The 20,387-nt window shown below is 38.9% G+C and overlaps 1 protein-coding gene across 1 annotated transcript in view; it reads left to right on the plus strand.

The window, feature by feature from the left end:
- Positions 1 to 20,387, plus strand: part of MCTP2 (multiple C2 and transmembrane domain containing 2) — a 248,854-nt gene that overhangs the window by 102,959 nt on the left and 125,508 nt on the right. Inside the window, exons 6-9 of the mRNA XM_030873171.3 lie at positions 88 to 199; positions 4,293 to 4,328; positions 15,267 to 15,431; positions 17,710 to 17,840. Coding sequence (XP_030729031.2) covers positions 88 to 199; positions 4,293 to 4,328; positions 15,267 to 15,431; positions 17,710 to 17,840 — 444 coding nt within the window. The remainder of the gene's footprint in view (positions 1 to 87; positions 200 to 4,292; positions 4,329 to 15,266; positions 15,432 to 17,709; positions 17,841 to 20,387) is intronic.

A 20,387-nucleotide genomic window follows, 5' to 3' on the forward strand; every position in this document is an offset into this window, starting at 1 on the left:
ATTTTTTATCATAAGCTCCTGATGTATTCTAAGGCTATAAAGTACTACCAATAAGTGCTACCATCATTTGTTGCTTTTTGCTTATAGGACGACTGAACATATTTTAAAATTGGAAGATCCAAACAGTTTAGAAGATGACATGGGAGTGATTGTATTAAATTTGAGCCTAGTAGTAAAACAGTGTGATTTCAAGAGACACGTGAGTGTGACCCTTTTGTTCTTTTTAAAATTCTCCATTGCAACTTTTCTTTGATAATTGGGTTGCCAGATGGCTGACATTTTTGTATTTATTTGGGTAGGGGGAAAAACTGTATAGAGACTTAAAGTACCTATCTGTGATAATGTACACCCTTTCTTTTGGAAACCTGGAAAGAAATCCAGTAAGGAATGATCTCTATTTTGGCTAGGGATGTAAACATTACTAATATTGTAGCAATAATACTATTGCTGTTATTAAGTGTTTTTGCTGCTTGTGGTTTGCTTGTCACAGATCATACAAAATATGCTTTTTCTAAAGGTTAAGGTTTCCATTTACTGTTTTCTTAGGTACTAGATGACTTAGGCATTATTTAGTTATGAAAAGCTGTTCCCAGGGTTTAGTCATTGTGTTGTACATTACTAAGGTAATCAAGTATACATTTGCAGCATTTCCGTTTCATCTTCCCTTTTCTTTTAGCTACCAAATTTTCTATTGAGAGTTCTTCTGGGAAGACACACATTTAATATTGTCTAGTCTGTTACACGGTAATTTCTAGTTAATGCATTACCTATTAAAGATGTCTGTAACATCAAAAAGCATTGGATTTTGTGACAGTATGATGGGGACTCTGTTTTTAGGAGCAAGTATGTGAATACAAACCATAATCTTATTTTATATTCTGGTATTATACTTTAAAATTCCAAGAATGAAAATGAGAATGAAAGCATCTTGGATTGTCATTTATTTGAAAGGCATTTAAAAAGCCAATTAAAAACAGCTACTTGAAAAAGGACTAAGATGTGTTAACATTTCAGCATGTTTAGAATCTGGTATGAAAATCTGAAGCCTGTTTATAAAGTAGGCCTCCAATAATACCTCTTGAATTGAGTCAGTGGGGTCAGTGTGGAGAATATTCTTCATTTTGACATTACCTTTGCAGTTAGTTGTAATTTATTTTCATGATGAAAATCATGAGTGATTTACTAGTAAACTCACTGAAGATAGTTTAAAGGAGTAAAAAAAACAAACAAAAAAAACTGCACAGTGATTTTTCAATTGCCAGAGGGTCAACTAAACAGTTGCTATTTTTAATCTGAATTCTTTACTTATGAGCATTTACTTGATGATAACTTTGGGGGGGGGAGATCTCCATTTATTAATTAAGAAGTGGCAATGTTAAAACCTGAGGCCTCAATAACATTGATATTTTGATGCTAAAATGTCTTAAATTGATGTCAAAAATATTTTTTTTTCTACCCAACATAGTGGCGAGGGACTTCCTTTAACTTCTCTTAGTTTTGATGGCATTGCCATCGGATTCAGTGGCAGGGCATCCAGTAGGTGACCGGTTCCTTGAGCTGGATGCCAGGTTGCGATGACATGCCATGGAAATGAGCATATTATTTGCCACGTGGTTGCATAATTGCCAGCTGATACGTTCTGAAAATTTCTTACATATTTAAGTGGGGTTTGTAAACTTGGATAATGACCTCAGGAAGATAGCTGCATATTTCAGCTGCATAATAGCTGTGTATTTATTCCACATGTGGATTTTTCTGTAGTGTATTGGATCATATTTAGCAGTACTACTGTCACTTAAAATAATGTTGAAATATTGCCAAAATTTGGAGTTTTTAAGTAGAGCCATTTCAGTCAAAATTTATTTCAAATTGCAGAGCAATTAATACTCAATGCAGCTTGAGTTTGTTTTTGGAAAACATCTCAAAGCCTATCTTTTCAGAGCCCTAAAAGGAGACACACTTGTCATCCTATTTAGTTTGGCCCTTCTTTCCTTGACTCCTCCACGCCCTGTTTTTGAGAGTTTGTCAGATGGTACGCATTATCTCCTTGCTGGTACGATTTCTCATTTTCTTCGTTCTTTGCTTGTCTGGCAGGGTCTCGTGTACAATCTATTTACTATATATACGAGTGTACATACATATATATACATAGCCATGTATATGTATGTGTGTGTATATAGATGTACATATATAATAAAATGGGGTATTATAGAAATAATAATAATGGTAATGCCTGTTCTATTTGTTCTGACTGGTAGTGTTATTTTTCTGTTTATATACTTGTTCAAAGTAAACCTGAGCAAGGAATAATTTATCCTTGGCCATGTGTGGCTATTCAACTTAACAGTGCATATCAGGGGCCCTTTGGATAGAGTAACTATCAGAAAACTGTTGATCTTTTCATTGAGTTTAAGTTAGTATTTAAAGATATTCTTCTATTGGGTTTTTAAATGGGGTAACTAACACGGGGGACTGAGATTATTTGGGAATAATTTGTTTATAACTTTCCATTTTAATTTAAAGCCTGATAGATTTCAGTTTGAATTCTTGGTTTTGTACCCATATTTCTTCCCGTTGTCATTGAGGCAGTCTTTGTTGCTTTAGAGCCAAGCCAATAAAAATCTTAACGTGTGCAAAATGTCTGTGAATTGACCCTCAGGGCCAGGGATTTAAGTGCATACGGGCATGGTACAGTTAGGAGGTAAGGCACTAGGTGGAGGGCTGATAAACCTGCCCTCTGTCTCTTTTCTCAGCAAAAATAGGATTTTAGTTATAATTATGAGCTCTGTCCTCAGACTGCCTGGGTTTGAATCCCGACTCCACTATTTTTAGTTTTGAGAAGTTAACTGATCAGATCAAATTCACAGAATTACTTAATTCTCAGCTACAATTTGTGAAATGCGGATTTAAAAGAAAGATTATCTATTTTATAGGTTTGTGAAGACCAGCATGATCAAATATAGTGCTTAGCACGGAGTAGACGCCCAATATATGATAGCTCTTAGTACTGTAGTAAGCAGACAGTAATACTCATTTTCCAGTCATTTCCTTATCTATTTTTTAATCTTTGGTGATATAAAAATCAAATGAATTGTATTTCAAAAGGCTATTTAGGAATAGCCATGTGTACCTACAAGATGGTGAGTAATTTTAGTGGTTGTTCTGGGTGAAATATTTGTTCATATGTTGTTGGGAAAATACAAAAAGAACTGATTTTAATACCCAGATTGTAGTATCTGTAACTCTGGGTCACATGCTGAGTGGCTGAGCTTCCAGTTTCACCAGGGAAAGTGTTTTTCCTGAAGAATATTTTCAAGACATTTTTGTACCAGCGTTTCTACTTGCTGGTCCCTGGAATATAAGTGGATTTTCCCCAAAGACAATTTGTTTTCTGGTTTCTAATTTCCTGGGGAGACTTATTGGCAATGTGGATAGATCATTTGCCTAAAGGCATTTTTTTCCTTAATCATAATAGTTACCATGGGCTGCTCAATTAGATTCATAATTGAGTTGTAATCTGCCAAATTTTTCCAAGTTTTAACATCCAGTTAGCTGGTTAACCAGCCAGAGTAGAGCTTTGCAGTACTGGACGGTGACAGGAGTAATGAGAGGATTTTGTTAGGAGAGAACTTTACTTGTAGACGAAATTCAGCAGTCTTAGCTCGACAAATGAGAGATCAAAAGAGAACAGTGGTGAAGTTACTGGCTGTTCAGAACATTTTTTTCTTCCCTCCCTCACTGGTACGTTAGCCTATTTTTCTTCATTGTGAAGAAATGACTCAGACTGTTTTTTCCTATTATTTCGAATATTGAGATTTTCTCAGCAGAGGGCAATGGAATTATTTTTTCTAGTATCTAAAACTACAGAACCCTAAACATGAACTAACTTTGTCCATGAATTTCTTAAACATTTTTATAATGCTATCTGGGTATTTCAGGTAGGAAAAACCTGCCTTTCCACATTTCTTTTCGAGGTAAAATTAGAGTGTTTTCAGGCAAATAAAAACATAAATGTACTTGTAAGGACTGAGCAGTATTCTATGTCCTTGTTTTTTCATTTTTGAATACTGTGAGAAAATGATGTAACACAACCACAGAAATGTGATTTTTCTAGGTTTCTAACTATTTTCTTGCTCAAATGTGTTTTCTCTGAAACCTCAGAATGTGGGTGTCAGTTGTTTGAATGTAGTCTGCACCATCTAACTAGCATGGTAACATCATCGTGTTGTTAACGGCTCTATTTCTCTCTTTTATTTTGCCATTTTTCACGATTCAATGGACATAATCCTTAGCGTTGGTCAGATCGGAAGCAGTTAAGCGCCAGCAAGGTAAATATAGCTGTTTTTTTTTTTCTTTACATCATGTGGTTCACCTTTGTAGCAAAGACCAATGTAGACAAGATTATTATCCAACCTTTACATGGAAAGGCTTTCTTTTCCTCTTACTGCTGTTATGAGTAAAAAGGAAACAAACTCCCTTTTAAAATTTCATTTAATAAGGGCATAGCCAGATGTTTGAACTTACACTTGTTTTAGTGTTGACATTTTATATGTACCGGCCGTGTTAGAATGTTACACTTCATTAAGCTTGAATTATTTGGAGTTGTAGTGCAGTTAGATTTAGTCCTTTAGAAAGCTATTTACCATTAGGTGGAAACTGTTATAAGGGCAGTGAAAAGATTGAGAAGAATACATGGTATATTTTATCAATCTTTTTTATATTACTTTTATTTTACCTTTTTTTGGTGTGTGTGTGAGCGTTTCTTTAAAGATTTCTCCATGAAATACCGGTGACTTTTTTACATTGTTAGTATCTTTTTAAACAATTATATACTTCTGTGCAATTTATAAAAAGTATAGGTGTACCAAGGTAGGGATGTGTTATTATTAGGTTATTAAGGTAACACATTGTAACTTAAGTGACTAAATGTCAAAATTAATGTAAATGTAAACAAAACCAAAAATATTATGTATAACATACTTTAGCAGGTCTGCTGCTTTTAAAAGAGGAATAACCAAGATGGAGGTGGCCGTGATGTGTCCGTGTATGAGGGGAGGGTGCGTAGGCAATCTCTGTATATGCATTTATTTATACACACACATGTGTACACAGATATATGCCATCTCTCATTTCTAACCTCACCACACTGCAGTTGTTTACTTCTCTATAAAATAAGGAGATTGAAACAAAGATTCCGTGTGTTTGTAAGAGTGTGTGTATGTGAAAGAGAGAGGAGAGATTTGTAACCTGACTAGTTCCTAGGAAAGAAGGTAAACTTTCTAAACCTTGCTTTTTCAAATCCAGAGGAATCAAAGTTCTGACTCTTCCTAAAATGTATATCCTTTGCATTTTTGAGCACTTTAAAAATAACCAGGCTAAGGTGTTTTTTTTTTTTTTTTTTTAATCCTACCTGTTCACTTGGTTTCCAAGACTCTGGTTCTTTTTAGAAATAAACTTCAGAGGCAATAAATAATCATGTGAAGTGGTCTCAAAAAATTCCTCCAGCTTTTGTCTTATTCCTTTATAGTCACTAGAGGGTAGAAGAACATCATTTCTCTGCACAGAAGGGCGCCCGGCTCTCCCTCTCATGTATTAAGAGTTGCTGTAACCATTCGCAGCGGTAAAGTTTCCCAGCATGCTCTGGCGAAACCTGACAAAGCAGTATTTTCTCATTTATTGATTCTGCTGCAGCACTAAAACACTGGTACTGTACATCAATAACCATCTTTAGTTAGGGACATCCGGCCTGTGGAAGAGCACTGGCAGTTTGCGGAAGAACATAAAGGCTAGAAAGAAAAATTGTGAGCTTGGGGAATATGGGAGTCTAGGGGATGACAGGAGAGGTTAGGAAGAACAGTCAAAGGAATGAAGAGGGGGAGGAAAAATGTTATCAAAAATATGAAAGGAACAGAGGATCCTGGAACTGTCATCTTCTTTTTTCCCTGTCATTGTAGTTTCTAGAAATTTGACTTCAGTGCACTGGGCTCAGAGACTAAATGCTCAAACCTAATACAATGTTTAGTAAAACCTTAGATGAATATAGGTCATTGAAAGCTACTTGCTATCTTATATGAGAGATGCCATTTATATATTGGTGAAGAGTTTCAATTGTTAGGTTGACATTTTGCTGCTTAGAGTTTGCAGTTTGAGAGGAAAACATGAGATAGCTTCTAATTTAGCTTATGAAAATGAGTCATGTGGAAAATCTATAGACTCTGTGATTAACCTTCTGTGTAAGTAGTTAAAATACCCTGATCAACCTATCTTGGTATTTTTAAACTATAAGCTTCTCTTTTAGGATTTCCATATTATATTTAAAAATTAGGTAACAGAAGTTTAATATAAGGAAGATTACTTACTATGAGTATCTAAAATTTCACTAGCCCTAAGTGATGTATTACCTATAAAATGTCATTGACTCTTTCACCTCAATCTTATTCTTATAATAACTTAACTTTATTTAAATAATTGCTCTTAGACCCATAAGTTTATAATTTTGCATCATCTAGAGGGACCCAGAAGGGCAGAGTCTTTGTGGACTGTCTTCTAAAGCATTTCCTGAATTTTTCTTTTTTTTTTTTTTGGTCTCTCATGGGCTTAGTTCCCCAACCAGGGATTGAACCTGCACCCTCTGCAGTGAAAGCACAGAGTCCTAACCACTGGACTGCCAGAGAATTCCCCGTTTCCTTGATTTTGATACTGACCTTGATTTTAATACAGTAAATACATAGAGATTGCCTTTAAAAAATAGCTTTAGGTTTCATACAAAAGGCTTTGTTTTCCTTCTAACGAGTCTTTTAAAGAGAGAACTGAAAATCTTACTTAAAAGGACCTGAATCAGATAACTACTTCTTTTTAGATATTTACTATGCACAATCTTTTCTGTGAATAGATCTGTTTCCAAACCTTACTTCTCACTTTCTTATGTATATAATAGCTACAGAGATAGAAAATTAACAGCAGTTACTTCTCTTACATCAAATAGTCTAATGGGATAAAAACACGATGATAAAATACGGAATTGATGGGTCACTGATTGTATTCAGAAAATCTGCATATATACAGACCACACCCTTGCCCTTTCATTTGGGACTGTATTATGAGTGACCACAGTGCCCTTTTAGTTATGGATTTTCTTCATTTTAGATAATTTGCACTGAGATAAGTATTTATTCTCACATGGCTCCTCTTCTGACCCATTGTTTTATGCAATTATGTGTCAGCCGTTTAAGGTGGAAGACATCCCTGTACCTAGTGCAACATTTTTTTTCTGTACCCTGATCCTAGCATTTACTCTTTGTCTCTCTCTAGTCCAGGAGTCATTGAACTTCAGCCTGAGTGCAAAATTCAGCCCTATGTCTGCTTCTGCAAATAAAGTTTGATCGGAACGCAGCTGCACTCATTTGTGTAGGCACTGCCTCTGGCTGACGTGGCAGAGTTGAGTACTTGGGGCAGACCCTAATTCTTACTACCTGGAACTTTACAGAAAGTCTGCCCGCCCCGCCCTCACTCCAGCCTAAGAGTGCTGGCTGCTTCCTCCTGTCACTGACCTTAACTTTTCTCCATATACTCTATTTGGCGTCTCAGCTTTTCCATCACCTGTTCTCCTTATATTCCCTCTGTTCGTAGTACCTGGAATGGTTCTCTTTTCCTGTTGTATTCCCTGACAAAATATAGGGGTTACGCTCTTGCTTTCGGCTTTTTGGGATACTTTATTTCAGTGTCATGACTTGGTAAAGAGTCATGAATTACATGGTGAGGGTTCTGCCTGAATTTAGGTTATGTCCTCCCTTGTCTCTTTCCCCTTTTCCACTTTCTCTTTTTCCCTTGGGCTCTGTCTGCGCCTCTGTTTCTAGCTCTCTGACATCTAGGACTCAGAACAGGTAGGCGGTCTCAGAAAGGTGGAGTTAGTAGTAGCAGTGTTTTGCTGAGGTTGGTCTTGAACCCAGAGAGCTGTCTGTTGCATGGGCCAGCGCCTCCTTTCTCTGCTGGTTTGTCCACTTGGGCTTTTTGAAGTGTGCCATTCTCAGCCTCATCACCCAGCAGCCCCCTGTGATGGGATGCTGGTTGGGTCTTGTGACTATACGCTGTCTTGCCAGGGGGTGACGTGGCATCCTTGTCAGTTGTGACCCCTCCCATAGGCTGCTGCCCCGGGGGTGGCTGTGTCTGTGGGTTAGCTGTCTGGCCAAATGAGTGAAGTCTGGGAAGTCTCAGCAAATTATTGTGGTTGTGCTTTTGCCTTTGATTCAGTTATACAGGTTGACCTTGTCAATTTTGCTTCTAACACGTGGGCCAAGTTCACTGAAGACCTCATTGCAGGTTGAAGCACTTTGCAGGGCTGGGACTCCGGTGGCTTTAGAAGTGTGGTTTTAGCATATTTAGCTCCTGTAGGAGCTAGTTTAATGTGGAGGAACTTAAATTGAAAGAGGACAGTCAGAGAACTTGGAGGGAAGCTCTTTCTGTCTGTCTGTCTGCCTATCTATCTATCTATCTACCTGTCTATCTATCTATCATCTACCTATCTATCCAACTACATATCATGACGTGCTTTGTGACCAGAGCCCAGGTAAGAACCAGGAGGAAGTTTGGATGATTGTTTTGTCTGTCCTATAGTTTTGGGTTGAGAAGAAGCTGCTCAAACTGGAAGAGATGCCATTCCTCTCACCTTACTGGTAAATGCCCTCTGTCACTGTACCTTTCTCTAGGTGGACCCATGTCCCTTCTTTCGCTATAAGCCCAGGAAGTAGCACAAGCAAAACCCCTTGCAAGAAGTGTGGTCCATTTGTAGAACTAAACTGAAAGTATTGTGCCTGGACCACTTTCCCAATTAATAGAATGCTTTTTGTTTGATTGGTTCCTTTTCATTTTGAGACATTCCTAACTCAAATGCCCACCCTTAGTAATACCTTTTACTTTTTTGTTTTCTTGGTTAAATTTGAAGGATTGGAGAATGGTATACCCCAAACAGCCATATACATCCATATACCTATCTATCTCATCTATATATCTACCTAATTTATTTGTCTGTCTGTCTGTATGCCTATCTCGCTTTCTACCTACCTACATGCCTGCCTATCTATCTAGAAGTGACACTGCACGGGCACACATCTAAATATCTTAACCCCGATGCTTCTACTGCCTTGTTTTGAAGTCTAGGTCAGCATCACCCTGAGCAGAATGGTTTCTAGAGGCTTTCCTCATTTCTGTGGGCTTCAGTCATGCTCAGGTAAGACCTTGGATCTGTTAGAACTCTCTGTTAGAACCTTGTGTGCCTCCAGCCCGGAAGAACAGAGCCACTTCCTTCCTAAACTTTGCATCAGATCTCTCCTCTCAGTGACATTAGGTTCAGTTTTGGCCAAAAAAAAAAAAAAAAAAAAAAGCCTCTCACTACTGAGCACATACTATATTGTCAGGAACACTGTCCTGAGAATTCGGAGACAAGAGTTGGCCATCATAACTGATGAGGTATTAGGAGAGGTGAGAGTGAGGAGGTGGGGATATTCAGAGACTAGGCCCTTATCTTGGCTTTACAGGTGGGTGGGGTGGATTGAAGGCTGGGGACCAAGAAAGCTGGAGTGAATCTCACCAGATGAGAAGGAAGAGGAAGTGAATTGAGACAGGACATTTATAAAATAATGTGGTGCATGGCAAGTGCTCTGAATTCTTTGTTATCAGTTCCAAAGGAGAGCCCCTGGGCTAACACCATCAGCGTCACCTGGACATTTTCTGAAATGTGGATGTTGGGCCTCCATTTCAGGCCTCTGAGATCAGAAACTCTGGAAACCGGGCCCAGCCATCTTTTAGCAAGGCTTCCAGGTGATTCGGAAGCATACTGATGTTTGAGAGCCACTGGTGAGGGTTAGGGTATGGCGTGGGATGCTAGGGAAAGTAGGAGGCAAAGCCAGGGATGTTAGAGGGGCAGGCCTTGTAGAGCAGTGGGGAGCACTGCTAAATCTTAGGTTTGGCTGGGATTAGGGTGAGGCAGGTGAGGTGCCTGGGGTGTAAAACGTGAGAAGGCACTCGGGCTCAGGGGCCAGCCCTGCCCTTGCAGAAGACTGAGAAGTGAGCACCTCCTTAAATGTTTCACCCTGAATGCCTCACTTGCCTCACCCTAGTCCCAGTCTCGTATAGGGGTGCCCTTAACCTATTTTAAGTGAAGGAGAGACATAGAAATATGGAACACAGACATGAAGGCCCGCAGGATGACCCATGTGAATCAAGAAATACTAGTTGATGAATATTATTGTATATGAGCCCAGCATTTAATATTGAGCTTTCTAGAGGTCAGGGCAAAAAGGAAAACCTTGTTGAATCACATGGCCTTCATTTCCCCCCCCCCCTCAGTCCAGAACCCTGAGAATCATTGGGTATTTATGGACTTTATCAATTTTTAGAAATCTTCTCTTAGTCTAATTTTTATTTTTAAGTTCAAACATGGAGTGAGGATATTCCCTTTTAATTAAAAAAAAATTAATATAATCCTTTTAGAGCTAACATCTTTGTGCACACAGATTATTCATATCCTTGGGACTGTGAAATAGTTTTCATCTATAAATATAAATCTCATCTTTCATGTCCATTCCCCTGTGGGAAATTTAAAAGGCTTCCTTTATATCCTATGCAAAAATGTTTGTGTAGTTCTAGGAGAATTTATGCCTACAGGGTTCTCTTCAGATGATATAAGGAGCTGTCGAGTAGCAGCTTTCTGGAAGCCTGTTGCATGAACGTATGGATCTTCTCATGTCATGCTATAAAGGCTGTTGACAATGAGAAGTAGTTTTACATATTGAAAAAGCTTGGAAGGAATATTTCAGGGAAACCTTTTATAGACTGAATGTTCTTCCTTAGTTTTTCTAAGCATTGCCAACATAGTTGGAATCTTGCTTTACTCCTCATTTTGCTTACAAAGTTAGTTCCTTTCTTTTTTTTCATGCATTTGTCTCCTTGACTCCCTACTTTCTCACAATGACTCAGGAGAAATAATTAATGAGAGTCAAAATAAGATGGATTGGCAACATCGGAACACATACTTTTAAGTCTCCATCACTGAGATGATCTAAAAGGTACCCATACAGTAATTGGCAGCAGTAAGGTAGGCCTAGTACAAAAACCTTGTAAAAACATTTTCTCAATGCCCCTATTTTTTTTAATATTTATTTATTAATTTATTTTGCTGCACCAGGTCTTAGTTGCAGCATGCAGACTCTCAGTTGTGGCATGCATGTGGGATCTAGTTCCCTGCCCAGGGATCAAACCCGGGGCCCCTGCATTGGGAGCATGGAGCCTCAACCATTGGACCTCCAGGGAAGTCCCACCCCTATTTTTAATTTTAATTTTTTTAATGTTTTGGTGTTTTTTTGTCACCCAAGGGAGTTCTTTGAATTGTTACCCCGTGGTATTGGTCAGCATAGTTAGTTATGGACTGTGGCATCACTGAATATAACATTGCTTTTGATAACTGCAGGCTATGGCCCCAGCTTCTGGACTCTGTGCCCTCCTATCAGGATCCTTCTTTACTTCTGACCTCTCTGCTATTCTCCCTGGCTTGGGACGGACAGGAGGCATTGAGCTGACAGGTCCACTATCCCAGGGTTTCCTTTGTAGCCACACTGGGAATCAGGGTACTGGAGTCCACATTGCTGTCTTCACAGCATGCCACTTGGCCAAAATCCTCAAATAATGCATGTTGCCAAGCTGCAATCTGCTTTTTATGTCTCAGGAAGGAAAATCTATTCACTGTTTTGAGAGTCTATTCCTAGATCAAAAACTCCTGAGAATTCTGCACCTGTTGGAAGTGAGCAGACGCTCCACAGCCTATACTTTCAGTCTTTCTCCCTTTCTTCCCTTCCTTCCTGTGAAATTTTCGTGACCTGGAAGCATATTAATGTTTTGGAATCTGTTTCATTTTTACAAAAGCTAGTATGTTTTAAAGTTAAATATCACACCTTGTTTTCACTAGTCATAACTAAGTTGCATGTTTCAAAAGAAAGTCACTTTTTCTGGGTGTGGATTTGGTGGGGTGAGGGCCAAGGAAGAGAGCCTATGAATGAATCCACGTAGAAATAGTAAAAGGTTCTGATCTTCTGGGAGGCAGGAGAAAAATAACAAAACCCTGATGTACTATATTTTATCCATTATGTCTGCTGAGAAATTAGGGTCGGGACCCAGAAGCTTTGCTCTATCTCCTGGTGTTTGTTTCAGCTCAGGTGGGGTGGGTTTCTCCTTTTGATGGGTCATTTCCTTCTCTGCTTTCACATTCCAAGCTGCATTAAGATGACAAATTTCACATATAGGGCTCGGGCACGGTCATGAAAACCTGAGCTATTGAGCTAACAGAGTGAGTGCGGAGGAGTCGATTTATGGTGGGGAGAAAGGGAGCTTTTGACAAGCACAAAAGATTTGGATAGCCCAGATCTGCATCAGAGCACACATGGGATGGCCCGGATGCCGCCCACAACCACAGACCCTGCTCTTAAGCCTCATCACAAGTCTCAAGGGTGGAAGAGAAATGCGAAAGTAGTTAAGAAACATCTTTAAAGCTCATACTCATATCCTAGACTGCATCGCTCGCAAGTGAAACTTTTTTTGGACATGACCTTATAGTGGGCTTTGCAGAAATACTTAGGGTGAAATAAGTAGGCTAATGGTCCTGTGTCCTTTTCTATCTGTGAACTGTGCAATAAATACTTCTCTTTTCCTACCCCGCTTTTAGTAAGGAAAAAAAAAAATCTTGGACAGCAAAGAGCAAGTCCATCACATCAAACATGACTGTGTTAAATACTAAAATGTTCAAAGTCCGACTGAGATAGATAAAAGCTTTGATGGAAAGTGGATATTTCCCAGGGACATTGCAAGCAATAATCCAGATGTTAGAGTGTAACGCAACGAGTGTCCGTGGATAGATCAGGAGCTCCAGCCAAGCCGGGCCTGATGTAGGCCTTTGCCTTGCCCTCCCATGCTGTTCTGCCATATGGAACCTATCTCTGGGCCCCCTTAATAACCAGCTTTGGATTCCATTTTCACAGAGCTCATAGAGCTAAGTGGGACTGTTTTATGGACAAGTTAGAAGCCTTTCCAAGATAAACATCCAATTTGAAATTAGGACATACCAAGCCGCAAAATTATTTTAGGGCATATTTCATGGAAGCACTGCCATTTTTCTTAGGCAATTGCCAGACTGTAGGATGCCCTTTGATCCCTTGTGGACATTACTCCCTTCTTTATAAAAAGGATTTTGAAATAGTTGCAGTGTTTAGGGAGGAATATATCTGTCGGAACTTTGAAGCATAGCCATGGGACAGGTCATGCTTCAGCTTGTTGGTTGGCAAGTCGAACTTTAAGAAGAAAAAAACATAAAAAAGGAAAGTGCAGCAGGATATATGAATCAAAATCTCATTTTCTTTTTAAAGATAGAAATGTTCAGCCCGTGTGCTTACTAAGCTAGAGAATGTATTAAGTGTACTACATCTGTATGCACACATATAGATTATATACATATTTATATATGTATCTGTCTATATATTGTGATGGTGTGCATTGTTTTTAGCAAATATAAAATTACTTAACTTTATTTCCTACACCTTCATTATTGAATATATTCTGTCCACAACCCAACTGCAAATAGAAGTTAGAGAAAGAAGTGTTCATGTTTTCCAGAGGAGAGGGTTTTTTTCTTTTTTAAAAAAATTACTTATTTTCCCATCTCCCTTTCCTGCTCTGTTTCAGCACCTCCAAACCCCTGTGTGTATGTGTGCATTTGTGTGTGTGTGTGTGTGTGCATTTGTGTGAATTCCAATTTCAAGAGAAAAGCAACACAGATATGAAGTTGGGAGTACAGATTTCCTTAAAAGTATTTTGTTTAAGGAAATCATAAAAGGATCCAAACACTTGGCGTTATTGCATCATTTATTAAGGGTGGTGGAGTGACGTGTGTTGGATGAGGTAAGCTGGCATGTAATTAACATGGCACTGACATACTGTGTGTTGTGATAAATTGTGACTAACTGGTCATCAAACTGAGCAAATTGATGCCTAAATGATCTCGAAGATAGAGTGAGCAGATGACAGGAATGAATATATAGTGTTAGAAATTCATTGCTTTACTATGATCCTCGACACCGTCTACCTTCTTCAGCCCATTTATTTCTCCCTCAAATCAAGCCGTCCACACTCTGTGCCATTTCACTTATTGAACGGAGAACGTGAATGAACTCCGCAGCCTGGACTGCATGCAGCCTGCAGATCGTGTCGGGGATCCTCACTCAAACAAACTAACTAACCATAAAAAGACACTGTTGAGACCTTCAGGGCATTTAACAGTATTAAAGAAATGATGGTTACTTGTGTTGAGTGTGATCATAGCATGGTTCTTATGTAAAAACAAACAAGGATTTTGCTTTCAAATATTTCAGGCAGAAAAAAAAAATAGTGAAGGGATAGGTGAAATAAGGTTGACAAAATGTCGAATCTGATAAATAAGCACATGGAGGTTTGTTGTTCTATCTTTGTGTGTGTTCGAAAATTTACATAATGGAAATTAAAGTGTGCTTGGCCTCTTTATAATTTAATAATAGGGGATATTTGCCTTTTTCTATATTCTGTTTAAGGTGTGTGTGAGTAATACAATGTAGAAAAGGAAACAAAAATAAGGTAACAAGTTACTGAACCCCTACTGGGTCCCAGCCATGGGGCTGTGTTCTTTACGCAGCCTTCCCTCTGCAAAGCTCATTTGGCTGGCTAGCCGATTACAGGCTATATCTGGAGTTGTGAATCTCACAGTGGTGTTAGGCTTTTTAGTCATAGCCCAAGGAATAAAGGGAAGTGGGGACAGATTCAAGTGTGAAGGATAAATTCAAAACCATAATTTCTAAATGCCCAGAGGTATTTTGTTTCCCTGAAAAGTAGTGCCTCGTTCTTATATCTCTATTTCCCAGAATGCCTTTCTTCCCTTCCTACTATTAAAATAGCCAAAGGCCCAGCTGAAGGATTGCTACCAAAGAGCACATCTAGGTGGGAGTACAGGCCAGTGCCAAATGCAAGTGTTGTTCGAATTCGTGCTTTGCTATATGTTTCAAGTCCAATGCTTGAGAAGGAAGTCACATAACTGTGATTGCAGGTTTGCAAAGCCAGTGAAGAATATTAACACTTTTACCAGGCAGGGAGTGCTATTTCTAATCAAATATTGAAAGCTGGAATTCCTCTGATCACCAAAGTCACACTCAAGAATTATCAGCGAGTTTATATGTTATCTTTATTTTTTGCTTTAGTCCTCTTTGATACGCAACCTCCGGCTCTCAGAGTTCTTGAAAAAGAACCAACTCTGGAATGGGATTATAAGTATAACTTTGTTGGAAGGAAAGAATGTCTCAGGAGGAAGCATGACAGAGATGTTTGTCCAGTTAAAACTAGGAGATCAGAGGTATAAAAGTAAGGTAAGTTCTGTCAGTTCCTTAAGGAGAACAATATCTTTAAGATTAAAACAATGGAAAAAAATATTTTCCCACTCTAAACTTCGCAAGAACAGAATTTATTTTTAACCCTCCTAACTGTATTAGGAGCAACCCAGAAAACAAAATAATTGTATAGGTGCAGTCTATTAATATGGATATTTGATCGCTTAGTATAATCTATTTTAATATACTAAACTAAAGCTAGAGAAAGCTTATTAAATAATAGATTTGAATGCATGGCTTATTTTTGTTTTGAAAATAAGCAAACTATGTTTCAGAGAATGAGGGAAAAGGATTACTAAATGCTTTCAACATCGTATAGAAATAAAATGGTATAATATGTTATAGTTGGATTAAAATATTTGAGTTAACTAAACATGTTTTCAAAATTATGTACTCCGGGCTTTCTCTAACTTGTTGGTATGAACACTAAAAATAGACATCTAGTGCTGCTGGGGGTTTTTTTGCTGTGATTTTTTTAAACTATCTAAAAAGTATTAAAAGTGATTTGTTTTGACCAAAGGTAATGGCTTTTTTTAGCCGTCTTTAAAAATCAATCATCTTATTCTGCTGATCCAACTTCCATTTAATTTTTAATCTCAGTAATTTGGTGTGGTTTTTATTTCAAAAACACTAGTCTCCAAACCATGGTAATTAATTAGTTTTACATAACTGTCAGACAGAAATATTTCCTATGTTTTATGGATTGAGGGAACTAGGGTACTTGAAAGTTAAGTCATTTGCCAAAAGCCACATAGGAAGAAAAACATTGGTGGAAGATTTTGAAAATAGGCCTGAGGATATTTGCAGTTTGGGCTTTTGAGTGTAGAGGACTTAACTGAAGCAGACTAGTTAGAAAATGATTTAGGGGGGCAAGAGGTTTTCTCTGCTGCACAATTTTCAGTGCAGAATCAAATATGAAATGTCATTTACTCCACAAGGAGTAGAGAATTGAAGCTCTTATTGAAGAATCGTTTATTATAAGAAATGCAAAAAATTGAAGACAAGTTACAGCAGAAATATACAGATAATTATTTTAACCAGGCAGTTTTAGGCTGTACCTCACAGTGAGTATATCCAGGATGACCACAGCTCTCCACTAAGATTCCTTTAATGATCCAGGGTCAGGGTAAGGATTTATAGAAAAATTATTCATCACTAAGCACACGTACCCTTTTAGACTAAGGGGAAGTGTAGAATTAGTCCAGTGTCTGCTACGTTCCCCCTTGGGGAATATTGCACTTAATTTGTGGTCTAATAGGTTTTTTTTTTCCTTCATGGTTTCAAAATGCCGTGATCTGATATATTTAAGCCCAATGATGATGAAAAACAGCGTAAATGATGTTACGTGATGTTGGCTGTAGCTGAGATCTGAGCAGTCCCTGTTTTCTCACACGGGGATATTTGGCCCCAGGATTTAATAGTTGGCCCTGAGGTCCTGATACTTAGTGGCCTGCGTTTTTGCTCACTTTTTATTCACAAATTGAATCTCTGTGTAATTGAAACAAAAATGAAAGTCCTGCCAATGAATCAAACACACAAGCAATTTGAAATCACTTTCGGAGAACACAGGAACACTTGTGGAGTTTTCAGACCATGCTTGTTAATTTTTAGGTTTGGCTGCAGTGGAATTTCATAGTCTTCCTCTCATTCTAGTGACGGGGTTCAGTAAACTTGGATTTAAAAATAGGCAGCGGCCTACAGGTTACGGGTTTCTCATGTAATGCATCTGACAGATGTTAATTAAGACTCCAGACTGTTAATTCATATAGTTCTTAAGCCAGCACTGAATGGATGTGCCAATAAAAATGTTACTTCCATTTGGTTAACCAATTAGTATCTTTCATAAGAGAGAACAACTGTAAAATGTCTATTGAGATATATTATATAGAGAGCATATCTCAATAGTCATTATTGTATGTGTGTAAAAATAATATATAATAAATATATATATCAAAAGTATGTGTTTTATTTATATATATATATATAAAATTTATGGTTTCTTTTGGGATAACAGTGTTTCTCCAAATTTGGTGGATAAATTAGTGAGTCTGGGGAATCAGCTAAAAGAGTATGATGTTTTGCCAATTCCCGGAACCTTGAAGTCCCTTTCGTTTCCAAAAAGAAAAGTTTAACTTTATAAGAGCAATCATAACCATAATTATGATCTCCTGCTGTTTAGAAATGAAATGAATGTGTAGTTGCTGTAGCAATGAATGCCATTTTAAGAAAATAAATAATATAACTGCATGTTTTCTAGACACTGTGTAAGAGTGCAAATCCGCAGTGGCAGGAACAGTTTGACTTTCACTACTTCTCTGACAGGATGGGCATTTTGGACATTGAAGTGTGGGGAAAGGACAGCAAAAAGCACGAGGAACGTCTGGGCACGTGAGTCTGCTCTGCTTTTTAAACGGTGGGAGATGTGTCTGCATTGAGGCTGGTCTGAGGGAATATCTTTATCTGTTTGAGCTTAGAATAAAACCTCATATCCCCACCCCAAGGAGCCATAAGTTAGCTGGGCCCTAACCTGGGGAAAGTTTTTTCATTTTTTTAATTTAGTATTGATTACAACAGAAGAAAATTGTATGTGCCAGGAAGTCTCTAAAGAAAGATAATGTACCATCTCAGACTCTTTGGGAAATGTTGGTATAAGTGTCCAATGCACCCTATGATTTGGGTTTTGCTACTTAGTGAAATACCGTATAGTTTAGTAACACTGTGAAGCTAGGTGTCCCAAATTGATGGAAACTTTTCAGTGTCCTTGATGAACTTGGTGGCAAATCATAATGAAATCTATTGAGGCCAGATTTGTTTTATTTCTTTACTTTGGACCTTCCTAACTTAATTGAGGGGCTCACTCGTACATAATAAAAAATAGTGTAAGTACTATTGCTTCCTTATAGGATTGTAGTAAGAATATAGTCAAATGCAATTGTGCCTGCACTGTGACTGCTCCAGTTTGAGCATGAAGGAGATGCCGATGGAAGCGTGCATCTCTGATCTTTCTGATAGCCCTGCAAGTTCGTGGTATTATTTTTGTTTTATAGATGAGGAAATGGAGGGCAAAAGGTTTGCATACATCTTCGCTGTAGGCTTCAGAGCAGCGAGTGCGAGAGTCAGGATTCTGTGTTTTCAAAGACCAAGTTTTTCCCACCAAACTACTGCCTTTTGTTCAGCCCATATGCATACAATTTGTCCACCAGTCCTAAGTATAAGCATTTAAAGGACTCTCAACGGCTGTTTGTGGGCTTTTTCAAACCAAGTTCTCTGGAACCCTGGGTTCAGGGAGATGCCTTGGGATCACCTTGGAGAACGGGGGTCTCCTCAAACCAGAGCATCTCCACTTTTACCTGTGCTCTACATTGGTAGAGCTCCATTCGAGGGAAGAGTTTCCTGCTGAAAATGAAAGATTGAAAACACTCATCCAGTAGAACCCCTTCATTTTATAGATGAAGAAGTCCAGAGCCCCAGAGAAGTCATGTTTTTCCGTCAGCAAGGAATTTAGGGGCAGAAATGGGATGAGCCCCAGCTAACCCGATACCTGATGCAGTGCTTTTTCTGTGTAAAACACTTAGCAGAGCCCGGTGCACGGAACGTCAGCTCTTTTTGCTGCCGTTACCCTGTCCCACCTCAGTGGCTCCTCCTGAGATAGACAGGTGGGAGTTTGGAGGCCGTGGAACATTCCTCCCATGCTTCTCAGCAGAGGCACCTTGTCTCATGGGACGGCCGGGCATGTTCCAGGTGCCTAATAAACCTGGCCCTCACCCACCTGATGCCAGCTACATTCCCCAATTATCCTGTGGAAGACACACACACACATACACTGACGGCTCATCCACACATGTCCAAACACCTGCTAGGAGAGCAGCACTGCTGACTGAGATATGGGTGCTTTTCCCTCCACGTGTCATGGCCCTTTGCTTTGCACAGCCCTCTCGTCCCCAGCTCTGTGCTGCTCTAGCAGGTAGTAGCCATGCTTCCTTGGAGATCTCCAGGGCCAGGTTTGTGTTTTGGGATACCAAACTAGGTCATGTCACACTCTCCAACCCAGGAGAGAGGTCTTCCTGTGGTCAAGCATTTGACAGATTTTGCCTGTCAGATGCCTTACTGGTCTCTCCCCAACCCTCTCCCCCATGGGGTAACTGAGACACCTCAGAGTCTTGCCAGTGTCTCCCACCCTGGTCACCACCGTGACACCCCAGTGCCCTGCCAACACCCACGGTAGGAGGGTCAGAAACTTTGTGCTAGCCAGCAGAGCAGGAATAAGTCACATAAATGCACAAATGCAGAGAACTCTGTGTCCCAAAGCGTTATCTGAATGGTGGGAATTTGGGCCCCCAGTGATGGATGGCCAGCGTGTTATTTTAGTAGGTGCAGAAAATAATGGCCTTTCATTCTGCATGTCATTGTGCTGTTATGTTTCTTTCACATAATAGGAAACGCTTTTCCAAATGAGTGTTAAGTTTCTTTACAGACACAAAGAATAATTGGAGATGTCCCTCTTATGCCATGTTTTGTCATTTATTATTTGAGCTATTTCCTGTTTGTAACTTAGATGTATACCTGCCCCAGTGGTCATTCTGTCCTTCCTTTTCATGGATTTTAAAGGATTTTTTTTTTTTTTTTTTTGGTATCCTTTTCCTTTTTCCTCTCCTAAGGTACAAAAGATAACAAAAGTATCTCTTGGGAGTTGGCTACACAGCATTACCCTGAGTGAACTTCCAGGTGGGGTGAGACCTACCCTAAAATACATACTTCTTGTCAGAGTTAAAAGAGAGATTGTGCTGGCATATGCGTATCACAGACCTGTTACTTACTGTTCCTTCTTATTTGAAAATGTTCACTTATTGTTTTCCTGTTCTTTGTTGTAATTCTAAGCCTCAGTTATTTTATCTCCCAACTGTTGGGAAATAACTTTTTGCATGAGAAGGGTCT

This window comes from Globicephala melas, chromosome 2 (assembly GCF_963455315.2).
Source record: "Globicephala melas chromosome 2, mGloMel1.2, whole genome shotgun sequence".
NCBI lineage: Eukaryota > Metazoa > Chordata > Mammalia > Artiodactyla > Delphinidae > Globicephala > Globicephala melas.